This window comes from Diospyros lotus, chromosome 11, assembly GCF_014633365.1.
Source record: "Diospyros lotus cultivar Yz01 chromosome 11, ASM1463336v1, whole genome shotgun sequence".
NCBI classification, from domain to species: Eukaryota; Viridiplantae; Streptophyta; class Magnoliopsida; order Ericales; family Ebenaceae; genus Diospyros; species Diospyros lotus.
Genome location: NC_068348.1, coordinates 26355774 through 26379167, shown reverse-complemented (window position 1 = coordinate 26379167; position 23394 = coordinate 26355774). Strand labels below are relative to the sequence as shown.

Sequence of the window (23394 nt, the reverse complement as noted above, 5' to 3'; positions counted from 1 at the left end):
TTCTTTTCTGAGCCTCTTCTCTATTACTTTCTCCTAGAGTTTCATGGTATGACTTATTAACTTAATTCCTCTATAATTTTCATAGTTTTAAACATCTCATTTGTTCTTTATATATAGGAACCAAAGTACTCTTCCTCCACTCATTTGACATCTTTGTTGATATAAGGATCGCGTTAAATAATTTCGTTAGCCAGGAGATGCCCTCTTCTCCCATGCATTTTCATGCTTCTATTGGTATATTATCCGATCCCACCGCCTTATGATTTTTCATCTTTTTTAATACTTGCCTTATTTCTTTTGAACTTATGCGTCGATAAAATGTATAGCTCACGTTCCCTTCGGAGTTACTAAGATGTCCCAACCTAACTTTTGTGTCCCCACCATCATTGAATAATTTTGTGAAACACTCATTCCATCTCTCCTTAATCGCTCCCTCATTCACTGATACATTTTGGTTTTTATCTTTTATGCATTTCACTTGGTTTAGATCTCTTGTTTTTCTTTCTCTTGCTTTAGCTAATTTATATATATTTCTTTCTCCATCTTTTGTATCAAGTCATTTATATAGATTTTCATATGCTTTTGACTTTGCTTCACTAATAGCTCTTTTTGCTACCTTTTTTCGTTTTTTTATAATTTTTTAGGTTTTCTTCATTACCGCACTGATGTACAACTTTATAGTAAGTTTTTTTATTTCTAATTTTCAATTGTACCTCTTCATTCCACCACTAAGACTCCTTAAGGTTTGGAGTTTTACCATTTGTCTCTCCAATGACTACCTTTGCCGTGCTTCTTAGGGCAGTAGTCATTTCCCTCCACATTTGGTTTGCATGTCATTCTCCATTCCATTCCTTTCTACCCCTTACTTTTTTTTGAAGATTAATTGTTTCTCTCATTTTAAATCCCACCACCTAATTCTTAGATTTTGTTTTATATGATTTTTTTCTTTTCTAATTTCTTATTTGGATGTCAAGTACCAAAAGTCTATGTTGAATAGTTAAACACTCACTCGGTATCACCTTACAATCCCTACAACAGAACCGATCCTCTTGTCTCATGAGGAAGTAATCTATTTGGGTGCTTGATGTGACATTTTTATATGTGATTAAGTGTTCGTCCCATTTTTTGAACCTAGTATTGGTTATGATGAGCCCATATGCCATAGCAAAATCTAGAATAGACTTATTCTCATTATTAATTTCCCCAAATCCATACCCTCCATGTACCTCTCTATAACCGTTTCCGTCTTTACCCACGTGACCATTTAAGTCACCTCTTATAATCACTTTATCTCCTATTGGTATCATTTATATGAGTCCCTTTAGGTCTTCCCAAAATTTTGTTTTTATCTCCTCACCTAACCCCGTTTGTGGTGCATATATACTAAAGATATTCATAGTCATTCTTCCTGGACCAACCTTCACCATAATAATCCTGTACCCTATTCTCTTTACATCCATTACCTCATCTACTAAGCTTTTATCCATAATAATCCCCACTCAATTTTTTGCTCGATCATTTTTTGTGTACCATAATTTTATATTTAGTTTCTGTTAAAGTTTTTATTTTTTTCCCTACTCACCTCGTCTCTTGAAGGCACATAATATTAATCTTTCTCCTAATCACCACATCTACCACTTTCATAGCTTTGCCTGTCAATGTTCCTATGTTCCATGACCCAATCCTTAATCTATGATTTTGATTTTGGCTTTGACTTTAACTTTGATTTTGATTTTATTTTTTATTTTGATTTTGGACTAGCTTCTTTACCCGCATCTGTCCAAGCAAATGCGATGACCCTTGCTCATTTGTCACTACATCTGGGCGCCGATATAGTGGCCCTAGCTCACTTGACATTTCACGCGAACAGTGTAGCGCGTCGCTATGAATGGTTACTTCCCAACAATTTTTCATAATTTGAAATAAAATCGGAATAAAAAATGCAGCACACGATATTTATAATGGTTCAACACAACTTGCCCTACTCTACTACCTTGGCTTCTCACCATAGATTTTCTTACAGCTCACTAACTATTTTAGCTTTTACATGGTCAGTTGAAACCTCAGCTTTTAACAAGAGAAGCAGTAACCATGCAAACTTTTTCATGGGATAAGATAACAACCCTTATGCTTTTTAACTAGGATCAATAATAACCCTTACATCATTTACTTTGAAAGAATATTGAGCAAGCTGAATCAATGATTTGTGTTCCACATAAACCACGTCATCAAGCAATTGGTGTTGTGACGTTCTATTGCATGAAAATGGCAGCATTGAGCACATAAAGGTCAAATTGTGTTTGTGAATTGATAGCTGCTCAGCCTAGTTTGTGTTTGTGAATTGTTAGCGACTTCGAGCAATTGAAGTTATAAATTGACTCATGTTGGACGAAAATGGCAACAATGAGCATGTAAACGTTGATTTGTATAAATGTGACATCGAGCAATCTGCAAGGGGGAACTGAGTAATTGGAGTTGAAAACGCGAACAATCAAGCATCGAGCAATTGGAGTTGTGAATCGATGTTGTCATTGAGCATTGAGCAATGGGGCGACAATGGGGAACAATGATAAAGAGACAGTCAAAAAGATAGAGAGAGTCCAAAGTTGAGACAGGGGTAGCTTGGGCCTTAAAAGAAATTTTGTCCCTAACCAGCGTTCGTGGATGAAAATACATTTTCAAATTGGAAACGCATTTATGATATTTTCAACTTATTACAAAACGGTCTCTAAATGTTTTTGAAATTACAAAAAATAGTTCAAAAACATTTTTAATATTTTTGGAGTTTCAAAAATGGGGAACGTTTCAAAAATGCCAAAACATTGCAGGCTCATGTCATGCCATTACAAGATTAATTATTAAGTTTTTTTATATAAATTTTTAACAGATAGAGTTTACCTAAAATTTGTACTAAACTTATTGATTACAAGGTTTGTTCCATAAAAAATTATTTATTATTCTGTTAAATAATAAAATCCATTTTATACATATTTTATTATTTTTACACTAAATAAATGACGAAACATTGAAAACCTCATGGATATGGGATAAACTCAGCAACTGTACAATTCAGCTAAACGATGGCGAGTCGCGTGTAGAATTTGTCTCTCAAAATTTGAATATTATCATTGGAGGCACTAGACTTTAGAGACCATTTTTGCAAGCATTTTCCAGGAAAATCGAGGGGAGAGACGGCCAAGCCTAGCCCGTGTGAATGTGAAGATCATTAATGGCTGGCATGGAAAGTTTGACCAAGGTAATCATTACTCTTCTCATTTTCTTCCCATTCTCTGTCACTGCATCGTCCGACACCCTCAGGCTAGGTGATCGCCTGAATTCTTCTTCCTTCCTTTCCTCGGCGAATCAACTCTTCAAGCTTGGATTCTTCACTGCGGAGAAGTATTCCGGTCACAGTTACTTAGCAATATGGTACAACAGTGATCCGTACACCCTTCCAGTATGGATTGGCAACAGAGACACAGAAATTCACCACAATTCTTGTGTTTTGGCTATAGACGGTGCAGGTAATTTGATTATCGCAGATAATGTTGGGAAGCGGATTGAGCTATACAGCGCTCCAAGCGGCATCAACACAACTGCAACTCTATTGAACACCGGGAATCTCATTGTGAGAGAGGTGAAGAGCAATGAATCAGTGTTGTGGCAAAGCTTTGATTACCCTTCCGACACTCTTCTTCCTGGGATGAAATTAAGAGTGAATCACAGGACCAGCAAGAAGTGGACGCTTACGTCGTGGTGGAATGGAGAGGCGGGAGTTTCTGGGGCTTTCACCATGGAATGGGATCCCATCGGACAAGGGCTCATCGTTAGGCGCCGAGGGAAGAATTTTTGGACCACTGGGGTCTTGGGGGACAAAGGCTTTGAGTTTCTAGACACTAATACTAATATGCTTTACAAATTTAGGAATGTTACAAGCGAGGATGTGGATTACTTATCCTATTCACTCCGCGATGAGGAAAGTCGTAGGCCTGTATCAGGATGGCGATTAGATGATGAGGGCTCAATCCATGAAGTAACCGGGTTGCAGATTTCCGATGGCAGTTTATGTTATGGCTACAAGAATGATTTTAATAAGGGGTGTCAATTATGGCAACAGCCTGATGAGTGCAGGTATCAATACCAGTCGTTTCAGAAAAGATCCGGGAGGATTGGAGCGCAGCAAATTGATCGTGTTGGGAACTTGAGCTTCAGCGACTGTAAGGCCAACTGTTGGGATGATTGTGCTTGCTTTGGCTTTCAATTTGATGAAAATACAACTAGTTGTACATTTTATCGAGGAAATCAGAGTCAATTTTATCAGGATTTATCCGGTGACCCTCCACAACGTTATCTTCTTACTGACGACCCGGCACAACAACCAACTACAGGTGTATTATCATTCCACGGACACTCGGGAAGGAAGTGGATATGGATTGTCATTCCTGCAGTAAGTGCATTTCTTTTACTCGTCTTTGGCTGCTTGTGCTACCTAAGGAGGAGGAAGATCAAACTCAATGGTATATCTCTAAAAAGGAAGAGCTCTCCTTATGTTTATGCTTGCCATAATTACTTATATGAGAATTTTCATTTTTTGTGTGTTCATTACATCCATAGGGCCGCATGATGATGTCACTGACGGATACATGGACTCGAGTGAACTTGAAAATGGCGAGAACGAGAGTAATAATCTCAGAGTATTTAGTTTTCGAGACATAATTGCAGCTACAAATGACTTCTCACCAGAAAATGAGCTCGGAAAGGGTGGTTTTGGACGCGTTTATAAGGTATATCACATAAAGAAACTTGCTATTCTTATGAATAGCTTGTTCAAAAAATTGTTTTTAATTAAAATATTGCATAAAAATTAAATATAAGCTGTCATTTTCATTTAAATTGAAAGGAAAGAATAATAAAATATGAGAAAAAGTAGGGAATTTGCTAGGTACTCTTGTCTACGAAGACAAATAACAATTAAACGATTAAATTCACCCAAGAGAAAGGGACAAGTTACTAAGCAACAGCTTCCATTTCAGGGAAAGTTGCTCAACGGAACTGAGATAGCAATAAAGAGGCTCTCAGAAAGGTCGAGTCAGGGAGTAGAGGAGTTCAAGAATGAGCTCATACTCATAGCCAAACTCCAGCATGTGAATCTGGTTCGTCTTATAGGATGTTGCATTCACGGAGATGAGAAGATGCTTATCTATGAGTATATGCCCAACAAAAGTTTGGACTACTTTCTGTTTGGTCAGCAAATGCCTTTGGTTTTGTTTTACAAAGTCATTGAGAATCATTCAGCAGAAGGTTGTATTTTTATATGACCTCTGCTAACATATTTTAACACACTTCTTTCTCCTAGGCAGATCCTATTCGAAAGGAGCAACTCGCTTGGCAGAGACGTTTCAACATCATTGAGGGAATAGCTCAAGGACTACTTTACCTTCATAAATACTCAAGACTGAAGATCATTCATAGAGATCTGAAAGCTAGTAACATATTGCTTGACGACCAAATGAACCCCAAAATTTCTGACTTTGGTATGGCAAGAATTTTCAAGCAGAACGTGTTGGAAGCAAATACCAAAAGGGTTGTTGGAACTTAGTAAGTTGAGAAGAGACTAATTCATGTCATTTTGTGAGTTTAATGATCTGCTAGCTTGCTTATTATCAATTTAACTGACCTCATAATGATTTTACTTGCTGCATAATTTCGTAGTGGCTACATGGCTCCTGAATATGCCATGAAGGGCATGTTCTCAATAAAATCTGATGTGTTCAGTTTCGGAGTGCTAATACTTGAAATTGTGAGTGGCCAGAGGACCAACAGTTTCCGTCAAATTGACGGCCCACTTACCCTAATAGAACATGTAAGTCGCATAAAACACAGCTCTGGGCTCTGCCCCATATTAACTTCAAACTACACCACTGACATGCTTAAATGCTATTACTCAGGCATGGGAATTATGGAACAAAGATGCGGCACTAGAGCTCATGGATCCAATGCTAACCCATTCATGCACAAAACAACTGCTAAGATGCGTTCATGTGGCTCTGTTATGTGTACAAGACCATGCAGTTGATAGGCCAACCAGCCCAGATGTTATTTCCATGTTGACTAATGACTCCATTGCTTTGCCGCTGCCCAAAAAACCGGCATTTGTTTTTGGAAAAAGGGTTGATGAGGGAGGTTCAAACAAAAGAATGCTGGAAAAATGTTCAGTGAACGAGCTTTCCTTTTCTTTGGAGGTTCCCAGATAGAGGCTTGTTGATCCCTTCATGATTTTCTTCCTTCTTTTTAATTTCTATTGGTCTGTTGTGGAATAGGCTGCATCAGGGTCAAAGATTTTTCCACATAATTAGAAAGTTTTGTGATCTCTCTTAGTTGATATATGATAGTACATTCATGCCAGTTCTTGGTCAAGTGTGGATTCTCGAGAGCAAGTCTATTTAGGTTTAATTAATTCACCAAGTAATGTTATCCCCAATAACGGGTCAGCCGGAGCTGACAGTTTCAGCTTTCTGTGTTGTTAGTCCTTCTGTTGTTAAGGAAAGCTGACGATTTTTTATAATTGAAACATATTTGTTCTTTTGTATTGGGCCTCTTGAAAAAAAATCTATTGATTAATCCGTGTTGAAAACGTTACTGCTAAGGATTAAAACTTTCTCAATCAAACATCATGGGTGGTAAGAACCCAAATGGCATCGGTAAGGTGCTGTTTGAACCTGTAATTGATGTATTACAAAATATTTGGATAACTAGAACAGGACTTCTCATAGGCCATGGCTGGGGAAAGAATCTGTTTAGTTTCATGGATGTATTTTGTTATTTACAAATACCGAACTTTGTAATTGTCTTGCTACCAAAATCTAGTCGAATATTTCACTTAATTAACTTTGTAATATTGATGAGCTGTGCTCTACATTCACTGCTTCAGGTAAGGGCAGGGTCGGACCTTTCATGTGGCCTATGAGGTGGTTGCCTCAGGGCCCATGAAAATTTGACTATTTAGGGTCCCACAAATTAGAAATCTCCCTCTTTGTAAGGGCCCACTGCACAGGCCCAGTCGCCCACCCCCTCGCCCTCTGCAAAGCTTCGCCCCTGCCCTTCTCACTCTCTCACTGTCGTTGATTCGCTCGTTGCCCTGCCTGTCTTGTTTCGTCACTCCCTTCGTCGCCTTCTCGTATCTCGTTGCTCCGTTGCCTCTCTCTCCTCTCACTGCTCCGTCGCCCTTTGCCCTCTTCTTCTCACTCTCACCCTCGTTCTCTGTTGGCATTTGATGCCTTTGTAGTTGCAACAAAGCTAGAGGTCTACAAACACATGCAATGGAAGAACATGTGGGAAAAGAACCAGTCCATGCACCAACAGTACATGACCAAGTATTATGCTTCAGATATTTAGTTCCCAGTCAATAAGTTGGTCCTAGTCTTTAGGATATTGTTAGTGCAATCTGCAGATCTTCCCTTTGTGGCTTAGATCTCGGTGATCCACTCACTTTCAGTTTTTTAGTATTATAAATGTAAAGGACTGTTGAATGAAAAAAAAAAAAAATCTAAACAATTACGACAATTGGTATCAGAGCCTATATATCTTGAGGGATCTGTGAGAAAACCCAAAAACACATTCACAAACACTCAAATTCAAGCCAACAATCTGCCAAAATGGAAGCAGAATCAAGTCACAGAATGCTGACAGCATCGATATTTGGTGGCGACAACTATCAGGTATGGGCTATCAAAATGAAAGTCCATCTTAAGGCACATGATCTTTGGGAAGTAATTGAGGAAGACTACGAAGTTGCTGATTTGCCAGCCAATCCAACTGTGAATCAAATAAAGATTCACAAGGAGAGGAAGACAAGGAAGGCTAAAGCCATGGCCTACTTGTATGTTGCAGTTTCTCCCAATATTTTCAAAAAAATCATGAATCTGCCTTCAGCAAAAGCCATTTGGGATTATCTCAAAGAAGAATACCAAGACAATGAATGAGTGAAGAATATGCAAGTGTTAAACTTAATCAGAGAGTTTGAAATGCAAATAATGAAGGAGTCAGAAACTGTGAAGGAGTACATTGATATGTTGTTTAGCCTTGTTAACAAAGTCAGGTTGTTAGGTAAGGATTTTCCTAATCAAATAATCATTGAAAAAATACTTGTTACACTTCCAGAGAGGTATGAAGCCACCATCTCTTCTCTAGAAAATGTTAAAGATTTGTCAAGCATTTTCTTGGCAGAGTTAATTAATGCTTTACAGACTCAAGAAAAAAGAAGGCTTAATAGGAAAGGAGGAGCCGTTGAAAGAGCTTTGCAGGCACAAACAAGGCCCACTGGTGAAAAAAAAGTTAGGAATCACAACAAGAAACTTGCAAATGCTGAAAACAACAATAGTGGAAATAATCCACCTTGCTCATACTGCAAAAAAACCAATTATCCACAACACAAATGTTGGTGGAGGCTTGATGTAAAGTGAAACAAATGTGGTCAATTGGGTCACATCAAAATTGTGTGCAGATCACAATAGCACGATGGAGAAGCTAGAGCTGCAGCTGACCAACATGAAGAGGAGATAGAGGAGTTGTTCACAACAACAACCACAAATATAAAACGTTGCTCATCAGAAAGTTGGCTCATTGATAGTGGTGCCACACACCACATGACAAATAACAAAAGACTCTTTAGAGAGCTCTACAAATCTACAATTTCTCGAGTTACAATTGGAAATGGAGGCCAAATTGCCGTGAAGGGTGAAGGAACAGTTGCTATATAATGTCACAAAGGTTTGAAACTTGTTTGGAATATCTTATATGTTCCTGAAGTTGCAAAAAACTTGTTTAGTGTTAGCCAGTTGCTTGATAATGGTTACAAGGTCTTATTTGAGGGCAAATGCTTCACAATAATAGATGCAGGAGGTAGAGAAACCTTCAAAATCATGAAAAAAGATAAGAGTTTTGCTTTGAATCCATTGGAGGAGGAGGAGCCTTTAGATAAAGATTTAAGTTCAAAGTCTGCCTATATTACCAGCGCAGAATATCAAGAATACTCTTCTTCAACTAAGAAGGGGATTCACATGAAGGTGAACAACAGGAGACCAACACAAAAAATGGAAAGAGCAAAATTGCAACCACAAAGTCAAGGAGGAGATTGTTGGCATTTGATGCCTTTGCAGTTGCAACAAAGCTGGAGGTCTATAAACACATGCAATGGAAGAACACGTGGGAAAAGAACCAGTCCATGCACCAAAAGTACATGACCAAGTATTCTGCTTCAAATATTTAGTTCCCCGTCAATAAGTTGGTCCTAGTCTTTAGGATATTGTTAGTGCAATCTGCAGATCTTCGCTTTGTGGCTTAGATCTGGGTGATCCACTCACTTTTAGTTTTTCAGTATTATAAATGTAAAGGACTGCTGAATGAAAAAAAAAAAAAAAGTCTAAACAATTACAACACTCTCATTGCCTCTCTCTCACTCTGTCTCTTTAAGCCTTCGTCGCTGTTTTGCACCCGGGTTGCCCTCGTGGCGGTGGCTCGCTTTTGCCTCTTGCTTCGTCGCTCGCTGTGGCTGGTGGCTCGCTGCCTCAGGGCCCCAAAATCTCATGGTATGACACTAGGTAAAGGTATTGCTTTCAGAGACACCTTCACTTAAGTACCTACTTCCCGGCATTTTTCCTGTGCTCCACCACATCCTTACACACCGAGAGATTCACTCACTTCCATAATTAACAAGAAGCTGATGATGATGGAGCCATTTGATGTTTTTCTTCAACAGTTTGTTACTAACAGAGAGGCAGTTGAATAGCAGTGTAGCAGAGTTCAGTTGCAACATAGACAGGTAACGGTAACCGTGACCATCGGGGTACTGGCCACAATTTCCTCCTCCCCAGCCTCCTCGGCCTTGGATACCGGTGTTCCTTGGAACGAAGACATAGGAGTAAGAGTCGCTTTCTCCTCCTCCGCCTCCTCCACCGTCATGCTGACACTTTCGGGTGTTATCATTTTTGGCAGAAGAGGCAATGTTGGTAGGAATTTTGAGAGTAGCGTGCGAGAGGAATTGGGCTGGCTAATGTACTTCTAATGCATACACAGTTCAAGAAAAATATATGATATATCTTCCCAGGAATTTGTACAAAATACTATCAAAATAATGCGATCAAAGAATATTCATATTCACAAGCGACTGCAACGAATTCTTTCACTTCCAAATTTATAAATAGATTTCACACAAAGCATTACTTAATTTACATTATTTCTCAATTTCCTCAACAGTAAGTTGTAAACGTTGTACGTGTCCTAGGAATAGGATATCCGTTTTGGAGATAACTATAAATGCTTCCCTCCTCTCCTAGGAAGTATATGCAGCCAAGCTTTGTGAAAGCTAAAGAAAAAGGAAGCCTTCGTTTTTATTTCCTTTAAAATATAATGGTTTCTCATAGCCTTCGTTCATGTGAATGAAGATGAGGTCAGGAACAGTCTTATCTGTCTGGCAAATGAAGTAGCATTTGAAACTGAGTACAAGGGGTAAGGGGAGAGTAAGGCGACTTTCTGTTAAGATGCGATGCGAATGACTCTTAGTTTAGTAAGTTAGGAAAGACTTGAATGAACCATAATTGTACATTTACGGACTTCAAAAGAAAAAAGTGAATGAAGCTCATCACATTCTAATGCAAAACAACCTGTAAATTGTGAGAGATTGAAGAAGAAAGTGTAGTGAGGAGAAGAAGACGCAAGAGAGAGAAAGAACAGGAGAGAGAGAAATGGGAAGAGAAACCATTAACTTAATTTCAGATTGCATTATAAGCCTATTCATAAGTTGAAAGCTCAGCCATAATTATCATAACAAAATAAATAAGTCATAAAAATCTTAAATCTAAATTTCAAAACTTAAATAAAACCAAAATCTTAACATCAACCGGTCACATTCTGCAGATTTAATATATTAGCAATGCAGCTAATCAAGCAATTATAGTTATTCTATTCTATCAGTAGTATTTGAACGCACAAAGAAGAAGTGACCGGCACTATATGTGTAGACAAAGTAAATGAAGCAGGTCATCACATCCTTCAATATATGCTGTTCTGTATTCTTATGACTCTTTTTTTCTTCGAGCTTCCATTGCTGGGGACTTTATTCAACATATTTTATTTTCCTTCTGAGAAAGCAACACCATAGTCTAATCTATACCCAAAACCTGAGATAACTGTTTGATTTTGTACTAGTAACAAACGATGTTGCATATAGAAATCTAGGTTGTAGGAAACAAATAATTGAAACTCAATGATCATGATAAACAATAGGCCAGCAATACATCAAGCAAAAAAAAAAAAAAAAAAAAGAGAGGCCAGCAACATATAATCATGTAGTCATCTTAAATCCTCATCTTTAGGTATTGAAGGAAAGTTTCAAATTTTGAAATTTCAAACTCAAAATTTGTGGTGATTGCAACATGAATGATTGTATTGCTCTCTACATATTTCTATCAACAACTAGCAACAATCACTACTCTTTTTCTTTTTTTATTTCCCGGGGTGTCTGAGTTTCACTTAACTAATTCCTAGGGACGGGTGACCTTTTCCTCTAATGCACCCCTAGGTAAATTTGGATACGGACACAGTTTATACACACCTAAAACTGGATATTCAGTACAGTCCATGCAGAATTTAAATCTTTTAGTAAGTCTTTGCACTGATTCGAATCTTGATATTATATGTGAAACTCCAGGTATTTTACCACTGCACTATATCCATGGAGGGCAGCAGTCACTACTCGTTGAGTGAGTATTTGATACACTTATTGAGCATGCATGCTAGTCTAAAAATCACTTACATTAAGTAAGGTAAGCACACACAAAGCTAACTGGGGGTAGGGTGTCAAAACAAGTAAATAAATTGAGTTTGAGTTGGGTTACTAAGGGATCATGATCTATTAAGGTTCAACCCGAATTTGATCTGTTAGCTTATTGGGTCAAGAACCTTTAACCTGAACCTTGACATGCTAACTAAATAGGTAAATATATTAACCTATTAAATCATTATTAAGGTTAATATGTATAAATCAGGTTGGTTCATTAATTTGTTGTAAGTATTTATTTAAATTTAAATATTAATCAAAATATTAAAAATAAAATAAAATAATCCACAAATTACTAATCAACTGATTAGTTTCATTTTGATTCTTCTGAATAACCTAAAATAGTCAAGACATAATAAACTAAGAACAATATATATTCATTATCCATGATATAACTTGAAAAATAATCAAAATATTAAAATTTAGTGTGAAACATGGCTTGGCAGAAAGTGAAAGAACGAAAATTAGAAAAGTCGATGAGGGTATTTTGGAAATTAACAAACATCTTAATTAATAGGTCATAACGGGTTAATTTCGGTTTTGAATTTCATGTCAACCCATTTAAACTTGTCTTGTTATCTAGTCGGTTTCGGGATTTTTCAGGTTGACCTATTATTAATCCGGACTCAATAAACTCTTATTGGATCGACCTAATAATGACCCAAACTTGTTAAGGGTAGACCCAAAATCCGCTAATTTTATGTCAAGTTTGGATTGGATTGTTGGGTTACGTGATCTATTGATACCTCTAACTGCCATTGTCCCTAGGAAAATTCACGGTTCATTTGATATGGTTTATGCTGGAGCTTGAACTTAAGCTTGTGGATGTTTTTGAGAATGGTTGTTTATAGAGCATATGGTATATTAATACCAAAAACTATTTATTAATGAGCTTTTTTGGCTTCTTGAGAAGTTAAAAACTCCTTTTAAAGTATTGTTTAAGCTTTTCATTCTAAAAGCTGCATATAGCTTTGTAACCAAATGCTTAGATTTTTTAACAAGGTTACAGTAGCATAAACCAAGAAACATTGATAACAGAAGAAGTCACTTCACCCTTTTACCATTAGGCCAATTTTTAAGGGTTATATATGCTGCACCAGTTATGATCTAGTACATGGTGATGGTCAATATCCTCTCCTTGTTTAGAAAGAAAGGAAATGACAAATGAGAGAGAGATATGGTACAAAACAGGAAAAAGAAGGGCTTGTGAAGGTATCCATGTAGCAATGGAGTCACAAGTTTTGGATATAGTATTTAGAGGCATTAGAGCAACATTATATTAGACCATATATAGATAAATATGTATAATGATAGATAGATAAGTGAAACATAAATAAATTACAATGTTACAGTGTGTTAGAATATATTAACAACCATGTCGGAAGCCTTGATGCACACAGCTTCAAAGTGTTAAAAGACTTATCATCTATGTTACAGTGTGTTAAGACTTATCATCTATGGCTTGCAGGGGAAGTTTGAAAAGCACCCTGTATGGGTTGGCAACAGAAACATACCTATTTTCAACAATTCTAGTGTTCTGATCATAGACAGTATTGGCAACTTGATTATCACACAAGATGAAGTGAAGCTTACAGGAGTCAAACAATAAATACTGTAATGGCTACTCTATTGGACAATGGGAATTTCTGTAAATAACTGTCAGGGTGTACACCAAAAAAATGGGTGAATTGGGTGTTTTAAAAACTTTTCAGTTTGATAAATTATTTATACAAAAACTATTTTGAATACTTTCATTCTTTTGAAAACATTTGTCGTGAATAAAAGATCGACAATATTTGACATTTATAGTTTTAAAATCAATGATGTAAATGTTGAATGAAAACACTTATGCTCGTGTGATGAGATAATGCATAAAATATAAATTAAAAATGCACGTCATATGAAAATCAAATGTGAAAGAATATGCAAGAGATTAAACTTGTTGAAATAAAATTAAAATAAAAAATATAGTACACAATATTTATAATGGTTCAGCACAACTTGATGTATTTTATTATTTTTGCTTCTCACCAAGAATTTTTTAAGTGTTCGCCAATTATTTTAAGTTTTATAGGTTAAACTATAACCCTAGCTTTTACATGATCAACTTGATAGAATGGAAGTGTTATGACACACATCAAGGGGGGACGGGGCGGGGCGGGGGATGGTAAATTGGTTATTTTAAAAAATGTCTTTCAAAATATGAGAAATATAAAATCATTTTCAATGAATGATGTGTGAATCAAGTGAGGAATGGATATGTACTAGACAATAAAATGAAATTAAGAATACAAGCACATAAGAACACCAAAATTTATAGTGGTTCGACTTAACCAAATCTAGTCCACTACCTTATCTCCTCATTAAAGATTTTGAAGAGAATCTAGTAAAAACCTCCTACTTGAGCCAAGTAAATCCTCTAGTTCAAAGATTAGGTATTACAACCTCTTATACACAATATAGACCCTTTAGCTCTTACTAGAAAATTCAATACAAATGTGAAAGAGAGATTATAAGAGATTTACCTTTTAGTTACAAATTCTCTCAATGAAATAAAGGCTTTAAAATGATATATCAATGAATACAACAAAGACCTTACCAATATAAAATGAGAGAAAAACAAATTAAGCACAATAACAATTGTTAAGCACTTGGTAATTGAGCAATAAATTCATCTAACTCTTTAAATGAGCCACTAGCCTCTTTTATAATTGATAGTGAGTAAAGACAAAAAATGGACCGTTGGTGGTGGTTGAGAGCATTAAATGCATTAAAAAAACTAGATGTTATGAGAATCTGCGAAGCAAACTGTCGACAAATGAAAAATGTTAGTCGACATATGCAAGTAAAATATAAGGGTTAGTTGACAGATGCATTGCAATCGGTCGACAAATGATATTGAGATTTTAACAACCATTCTAATAGTTGACAAATCCATATAGGTTAGTCGATAGATCAATGCCATATTTGAAATTTTTATTCTGTTAGTCGACATATTGCTTGACCTTAGTCGACAAATCAAAACTTACCAATCTGTTAGTCGATAAATGGCTTATTATTAGTCGACAGATCAAAAGCAAAACACTTAAAGTACTGGACAAGAAATTTGTTTTTTTCCTTGAGAAAAATCTTTCATATTGCTTCCAAAATAGTTGATTCAAGATATGTTTCACTTTGTTTTTTCAATCTTTTAAGACATCAATCTCCTTAAGATATACATTGAGTCTTATTTCATTAAGAAATTGATTTTTGATTAATTGTGAGGTACAAACATACTTGAAACATTTTTCATCGTCAAAACATATTTGAAATATCAAGATATTTATATCAAGAGTAAAATATCACAGCTGAAACCCCTACTTTTAAAGGATAAGCAGTAACATTGCGTACTTTTTCACGAGATAAGGCAACAAACCCTTATTTTTAACTAGGATCAACAATAATCCTTACATCATTTACTTTGAAAGAATATTGGGTAAGTTGAATCAATGATTTGTATTGCACATAAACGGTGTCATCAAGCAATTGGTGTTGTGACGTACTATTGCACGGAAATGGCGGCATTGAGCACATAAAAGTCAATTCATGTTTATGAATTGACAGCTGCTTAGCCTAGTTTGTGTTTGTGAATTGATAGTGACACCAAACAGTTGGAGTTATGAATCGATTTATGCGGATGGAAATGGTAGCATTGAGTATGGAAATGTCAATTTGTATAAATGTGACATCGAGCAATTGACAATGAGGGGGAACTGAGTAATTGGAGTTGGAAACGTGAACAATCAAACATTGAGCAATCGGAGTTGTGAATCAATGGTGGTACCAAGCATTGAACAATGGGGTGACAAGGGGAACAATGATAAAAAGATGGCCAGATAGATAAAGAGAGTCGAGAGTTGAGATTGGGGCAGCTGAGGCCTTGAATGAGAATTAATATATGCTAGTTATAGATAGAAGAAATTATGTCCCTAATCAGCGTTCATGGACAAAAATGCGTTTTCAAATTGGAAACGCGTTTATGATATTTTTAGCTTATTACAAAATGGCCTCTGAACGTTTTTTAAATTATAAAAATGATACAAAAATATTTTTAATGTTTTTGGAGTTTCGAAAATGTAAAACGTTTCAAAAATATCAAAACGACATCTTTGAGGTGTTTCTGTGCATTGTATGCATGTCATGTCATTACAAGACTAATTATTAAGTCTTTTTACATATAATTAGCTAACAGAAAGAATTTACCTAAAATTTGTACTAATTAATTACAAGGTTTGTTACATAAAAATTTATTTATTAATAAGTTAAATAATAAAATTCATTTTATTATTTTTACTCTAAATAAATGACGAAACATTGAAAACCTCATGGATATCGGATAAATTTACCAACTGTACAATTCAGCTAAACGATGGCGAGTCGCGTGTAGAATTAATTACAACAACATATTCAGCCTTTATCCCACTAGACTTTAGAGATCATTTTTGCAAGCATTTTCCAAGGAAAATCGAGGGGAGAGAGAGAGAGAGTGACTGGGAAGACCTGGAACCATTTAATTCACGTTAGACAGCCAAGCCAAGCCCATGTGAATATGAAGATCATTAATGGCTGTCATGGAAAGTAATTTTCTTTCTCATTTTCTTCCCATTCTCTATCATTGCATCGTCCGACACCCTCAGTCAAGGTGATCGCCTGAATTCTTCTTCCTTTCTTTTCTCGGGGAATCAACTCTTCAGGTTGGGTTTCATCATGGTCGTATGAGAAGAGGGTGCCGGGGATGTCTGTTCCGCATACCAGTCTTGCATTATGGTGTGTGAGCCATCGACCACGCGACTTTCTTGTATCCTCTGGGGTATTGCTGACTCTGGGAGAGGATTTCACAAATGCTCCCTTGGGGTTGCTTCACCCTGGGAACCTCGAGTTCACATGAATCTCGTTCCTCTAGTCACAGGTTGATGGCCTTTTGCTTGGTTTTGACGGACGATGTTAAATTATTATTGTTGAATTATAATAATTAAATTTATTTATTTTAAAATTAGTCAAAATAGATTTCTTCACTAGGTCTAAGATGTTGCGAGTGAGGCCAAATGAGTCTAAATCAAGAGTCTAAGAAAGTTGGATTTGGACGGACCTGGATAAGGGGGCTTCGACGGGTCTTTGAGGAAGCGAAGCTTTTGGGTTTTTGGGAAAGCAAGGTCCTGACTTAGCTTGTAGCCACAAGAGAAGTTAGGAAGGTACGTAGAGCCTCCCCCACATGGGTCCTTCGATGCCTAAGTTTGACAATAGTCTAGGGTAAATGTCTAGATTATGTGGATAAATGTCCAATATATATCATGTAATTATAAATGTATGCTCCGTGCATTTGAGAAGGGACAGTGTAGGTTTTTGGATGGGCTACTAGAGAGAGAAGGAGCAAAACTCGAGAGAGGTCCAAGAGGTTGGGAAAAGAATCTGTTTGCCTTGGAGGCGATGGGTATTTATAAACGAATAAGTTGGGAGAATGTAAGGCTGCGTTCTCTTTGTTGTTTTCAAGTCATTTTTAGTTTTCAATTTTCTAAAAGAATGAAAACGCGTTCTCTTTACTGTTTTTAAAAATGTATTTTGAAAATAAAAAAAATTGTAAAGAAAATTCAAAATAACAAAAAGTTGTTTTGAGTGTTTTCATTCAAAACAAACTCAAAATTCAAAATATATTTATTTATTCATATTTTATTATTATAATGAAAAAATATTACAAAATTCATTAACTTTAAAATATAGATATATTTTTAATAATTTATAAACATTAAATATTTTTAATTTACTAAATAATCAAATTTATTGAATAAAATATCATTAAAAAATTATTTTCAAAATTTCAAAGAGAACGCATTTTCTAATTTTCTGTTTTGAGAAATAGTTTTTCAAAATGACAAAGAGAACGCGTTTTTAATTTTTTAAAAATAGACTACCAAAACAGAAAACTGAAAATAAATTCAAAACTCAAAACTGAAAATTAAAAAATAAAGAGAACACGGCCTAAGTTTCTGGGTGGGTTACTAGAGAAGGGAGAGTGTAGGTTTCTGGATGGGCTAGTAAAGAGAGAAAGAGCAGAAGCTTGAGAGGTCCAAGAGGTTGGGAAAAGAATCCGTTTGCCTTAGAGGCGATGGCTATTTATAAGCGAATAAGTTGGGAGAATGTAAGTTTCTGGGTGGGCTACTAGAGAAGGGAGAGTGTAGGTTTCTGGATGGGCTAGTAAAGAGAGAAAGAGCAGAAGCTTGAGAGGTCCAAGAGGTTGGGAAAAGAATCCGTTTACCTTGGAGGCGATGGGTATTTATAGGCGAATAAGTAGGTCCCACCATCAACCCGAGGGACTCTTCCAGGCAGATCCATCAAGTGAGGTCAGAGGGTTTGGAGAACTTTTTAGGGTAAGGCACCTCGATGGCTGTCTTCGGATGGCCTCGAACGGGGCTTCGATCTATCTGGTGGCTTTGGTCTGGAAGACCCTGAAAGGTGAGTGGATTTGCTCAAAATGAGATTGGTTAGACTGTTCCGAGGACTCTTCGGGTGGCCTGAGAGACTGTCGTCCTAGAGGCTGTCCGGGGAACTAGGATCGAGAAGATATTTAAACTTAAGAAAATTTTAGGACACTCACAATAGAAGTGTTAAAGCAATTAGATTTCAAACTCTACAAATAAGATGTGTTTTATCAATTAGCAAAAACTAGTGAGAATTCTAAAATAAAAAATAAAACTATTTCTTTAATAGCATATGAGATTGAAAATTTTAAATTTCTATTAGACGTGATTATTTGGTATAATATGTTGTTTGCTATTAATATGGTTAATAAATATTTATAATCTTTTTATCGATATTGTTTAAAAGCTATAGAGAAATTTGGGTTTAATTTTTTTTAAATTTTCGTTAAGAAAATTATAGAGTAAATGAATATAAAACTAAAATTTAGTGAAAAACGTATAATAAGAAAAAAGATACAATTCGAAGAGAATGAAAATAAATAGATGAAATTATTTTTTGAAAATAATTATTTTAAATATTTAGTCATGCCATTTTCTCTCCTCAAAATATGTTTGAATAATTTAAAATATATAAAAATAATTTTAATTTCCTTTATAATGTAGAAAATTTAAAATTGTTTGACAATGATAATTTGAAGAAATTTTTTTTAAATCTTAAAAACTTTCCAAAACATGACATGCTCGGACATTGATGGTTTAGATTTCTTTTTAGAATTAAAAATTTTAAAAGTAATCATAACAATGGAAATAAAAACACTACTTACAATAATACTTAATTTTATAAATATATATATATATTTTCAAATGTACAATAGCTTATAGAATACTATTAAGCATTCATACTACTATAGTTTTAGGAGAAAGAAGTTTTTTAAAATTAAAATTATTAAAATTCAGTTGTCATAAAAAAATTAAGTAATTTGATTATACCATTAATTGAAAAAGATTTATTTTCTAAACTTAAATATAAAAATCTAATTAGTAATTTTGCATCTCAAAAAATAATAACAATAAATTTTAAATAGTTTTTTAATATTTATTTATATTATTAAAATACCACTAAAGTAACTCCATGTTGCATAAAAATTTATTTATCAATCAGTTAAATAATAAAATCCATTTTATACATATTTTATTGTTCTTACACTAAATAAATGCGAGACATTGAAAACCTCATGGATATCGGATAGACTCACCAACTGTACAGTTGAGCTAAACGATGGCGAGCCGCGTGTAGAATTATTCTCTCAAAAGTTGAATTCAACAATTGCAGGCACTGGACTTTAGAGACCATTTTTGCAAAGCATTTTCCAGGAAAATCGAGGAGAGATAGAGAGGCACTGAACTTTTGATACCATTTTTGCAAGCATTTTCCAGGAAAATCGAGGAGAGAGAGAGAAAGAGAGAGAGGCACTGAACTTTAGAGACCATTTTTGCAAGCATTTTCCAGGAAAATCGAGGAGAGAGAGAGAGAGGCACTGTACTTTAGAGACCATTTTTGCAAGCATTTTCCAGGAAAATCGAGGGGAGAGAGAGAGAGACTGGGAAGACCTGGAGCCTGGAACCTTTTTATTCACGTTAGACAGCCATGCCCATGTGAATGTGAAGATCATTAGTGGCTGGCATGGAAAGTTTGATGCTAATTTTCTTTCTCATTTTCTTCCCATTCTCTGCCACTGCATCATCCGACACCCTCAGGCAAGGTGATCGCCTAAATTCTTCTTCCTTCCTTTTATCGGCGAATAAATTCTTCAAGCTGGGATTCTTCACTGCGGAGAAGTATTCCGGTCACAGTTACTTGGCAATATGGTACAACAGTGATCAGGACACCCTTCCAGTATGGATTGGCAACAGAAACACAGAAATTGACCACAATTCTTGTGTTTTGGCCATAGACGGTGCAGGTAATTTGATTATCACAGATAATGTTGGGAAGCGGATTAAGCTATACAGCGCTTCAAGTGGCATCAACACACCTGCTACTCTATTGAACACCTGGAATCTCATTGTGAGAGAGGTGAAGAGCACTGAATATGTGTCGTGGCAAAGCTTTGATTACCCTTCAGACACTCTTCTTCCTGGGATGAAATTAGGAGTGAATCACAGGACCAGCAAGAACTGGACGCTTACGTCGTGGAGGAATGGAGAGGTGGGAGTTTCTGGGGCTTTCACCATGGAATGGGATCCCATCGGACGGGGGCTCATCGTTAGGCGCCGAGGGAAGAATTTTTGGACCACTGGGGTCTTGGGGGACAAAGGCTTTGAGTTTGTAGACACTTATTCTTTTATACTTTACAAATTTAAGAATGTTATGAGCGAGGATGAGGAGAACCTATCCTATTCACTCCGCGGTGAGGAAAGTCGTAGATCTATGTCAGGATGGCGGTTAGGTGATGAGGGCTCAATCCATGAATTAGCAGGGAGGGAGATTTCCAATGGCAGTTTATGTTATGGCTACAAGAATGATTTTAATAAGGGGTGTCGATTAAGGCAACGGCCTGAGTGCAGGAATCAATACCAGTCGTTTCAGAAAAGATCCGGGATTATTGGAGCACAGCAAACTGATCATGTTAGGAACTTGAGCTTCAGCGACTGTAAGGCCAACTGTTGGGTTGATTGTGCTTGCTTTGGCTTTCACTTTGATGTAAATGCAACTAGTTGTACATTTTATCGAGGAAATCAGAGTCAATTTTATCACGATTTATCCGGTGACTCACCACAACGTTATATTCTTATTGACGATCCACCACAGCGATCAACTACAAATGTATTATCATTCCACGTACACTCGGGAAGGAAGTGGATATGGATTGTCATTCCTGCACCTGTAGTAAGTGCATTTGTTTTACTCGTCTCTGGCTGCTTGTGCTACCTGAGGAGGAGGAAGATCAAAGTCAATGGTATATCTCTAAAAAGGAAACAGCTCTCCTTATGCTTATGCTTGCCATAATTACTCGTATGAGAATTTTCATTTTTGTGTGTTCATTACATTCATAGGGCCGCATGATGATGTCACTGACGACAGATACACGAACTCGAGTGAACTTGAAAATGGTGAGAACGAGAGTAATAATCTCAGAGCATTTAGTTTTCGAGACATAACTGTAGCTACAAATGACTTCTCACCGGAAAACGAGCTGGGAAAGGGTGGATTTGGACGCGTTTATAAGGTATATCACATAAGTAAATTTGTTATTCTTATGAAGAGTTTGTTCAAAAAATGGTTGTTAATTAAATATCCATTGTTATTCTTATGAAGAGTTTGTTCAAAAAATGGTTGTTAATTAAATATTGGATAAAAATTAAATATATGCTGTCATTTTCATTTAAATTGAAAGGAAAGAACATTAAACTAAGAGAAAAAATAGGGAATTTGCTAGGTACTCTTGTCCAAGAAGACTAATAACAATTAAAAGATTAACTTCACCTAGGAGAAAGGGCCAAGTTACTAAGCAGCAGCTTTCATTTCAGGGAAAGTTGCTCAACGGAACAGAGATAGCAATAAAGAGGCTCTCAGAAAGGTCGAGTCAGGGAGTGGAGGAGTTCAAGAATGAGCTCATACTCATAGCCAGACTCCAGCATGTGAATGTGGTTCGTCTTCTAGGACGTTGCATTCACGGAGATGAGAAGATGCTTATCTATGAGTATATGCCCAACAAAAGTTTGGACTACTTTCTGTTTGGTCAGCAAATGCCTTTGGTTTTGTTTTATAAATTCATTGAGCATCATTCAGCAGAAGGTTGTATTTTTATATGACCTCGGCTAACATATTTTAACACACGTCTTTCTCCTGGGCAGATTCTATTCGAAAGGAGGAACTGGCTTGGCAGAGACGTTTCAGCATCATTGAAGGAATAGCTCAAGGACTACTTTACCTTCATAAATACTCAAGAATGAAGATCATTCATAGAGACCTGAAAGCTAGTAACGTATTGCTTGCTTGACGAACAAATGAACCCCAAAATTTCCGACTTTGGTATGGCAAGAATTTTCATGCAGAATGTGTCGGAAGCAAATACCGAAAGGGTTGTTGGAACTTAGTAAGTTGAGAAGAGACTAATTCATGTCATTTTGTGAGTTTAATGATCAGCTAGCTTGCATATTATCAATTTAACTGACCTCATAATAATTTTACTTGCTGCATTATTTCGTAGCGGTTACATGGCTCCTGAATATGCCATGAAGGGCATGTTCTCAATAAAATCTGATGTGTTCAGTTTCGGAGTGCTAATACTTGAAATTGTGAGTGGCAAGAGGACCAACAATTTCCGTCAAATTGACGGCCCACTTACCCTAATAGAACATGTAAGTCGCATAAAACACAGCTCTGTTCCCTGCCCATATTAACTTCAAACTACACCACTGACATGCTTAAATGCTATTACTTAGGCATGGGAATTATGGAACAAAGATGCGGCACTAGAGCTCATGGATCCAATGCTAACCCACTCATGCACAAAACAACTGCTAAGATGCGTTCATGTGGCTCTGTTATGTGTTCAATACCATGCAGTTGATAGGCCAACCATCCCAGATGTTATTTCCATGTTGACTAATGACTCCATTGCTTAGCCGCTGCCCCAAAAACCGGCATTTGTTTTTGGAAAAGGGGTTGATGAGGGAGGTTCTAACAAAAGCATGCTGGAAAAATGTTCAGTGAACGAGCTTTCCTTTTCTTTGGAGGTTCCCAGATAGAGGCTTGTCGATCCCTTTGTGATTTTCTTCCTTCTTTTTAATTTCTATTGGTCTGTTGTGGAATAGGTTGCATCGGGGTCAAAGATTTTTCCACACAATTAGGAAGTTTTATGATCACTCTTAGTTGATATATGATAGTACATTCATGGCAGTTCTTGTTCTAGTGTGGATTCTCAAGAGCAAGTCTATTTAGGTTTAATTAATTCACCAAGTAATGTTATCCCCAATAACGGGTCAGCCGGAGCTGACAGTTTTAGTTTTCTGTGTTGTTAGTCCTCCTGTTGTTAAGGAAAGTTGACGATTTCAGTTTGAGTTTTATAATAATTGAAATATATTTGTTCTTTTGCA

General features: G+C 36.3%; 1 protein-coding gene across 1 annotated transcript; it reads left to right on the top strand.

The window, feature by feature from the left end:
* Positions 1 to 3095: 3095 nt before the first annotated feature.
* LOC127812806 (uncharacterized) lies at positions 3096 to 23394 on the top strand. Its single transcript, XM_052353335.1, is given in 17 exon segments — positions 3096 to 4517; positions 4615 to 4784; positions 5034 to 5244; positions 5361 to 5598; positions 5713 to 5863; positions 5949 to 6242; positions 7719 to 7879; positions 8015 to 8098; positions 8828 to 9175; positions 9758 to 9820; positions 19960 to 21251; positions 21349 to 21521; positions 21823 to 22033; positions 22150 to 22286; positions 22288 to 22391; positions 22506 to 22656; positions 22741 to 23394. Coding segments are annotated over 17 exon segments (5382 nt in total). The 5' UTR covers positions 3096 to 3229; the 3' UTR covers positions 23047 to 23394.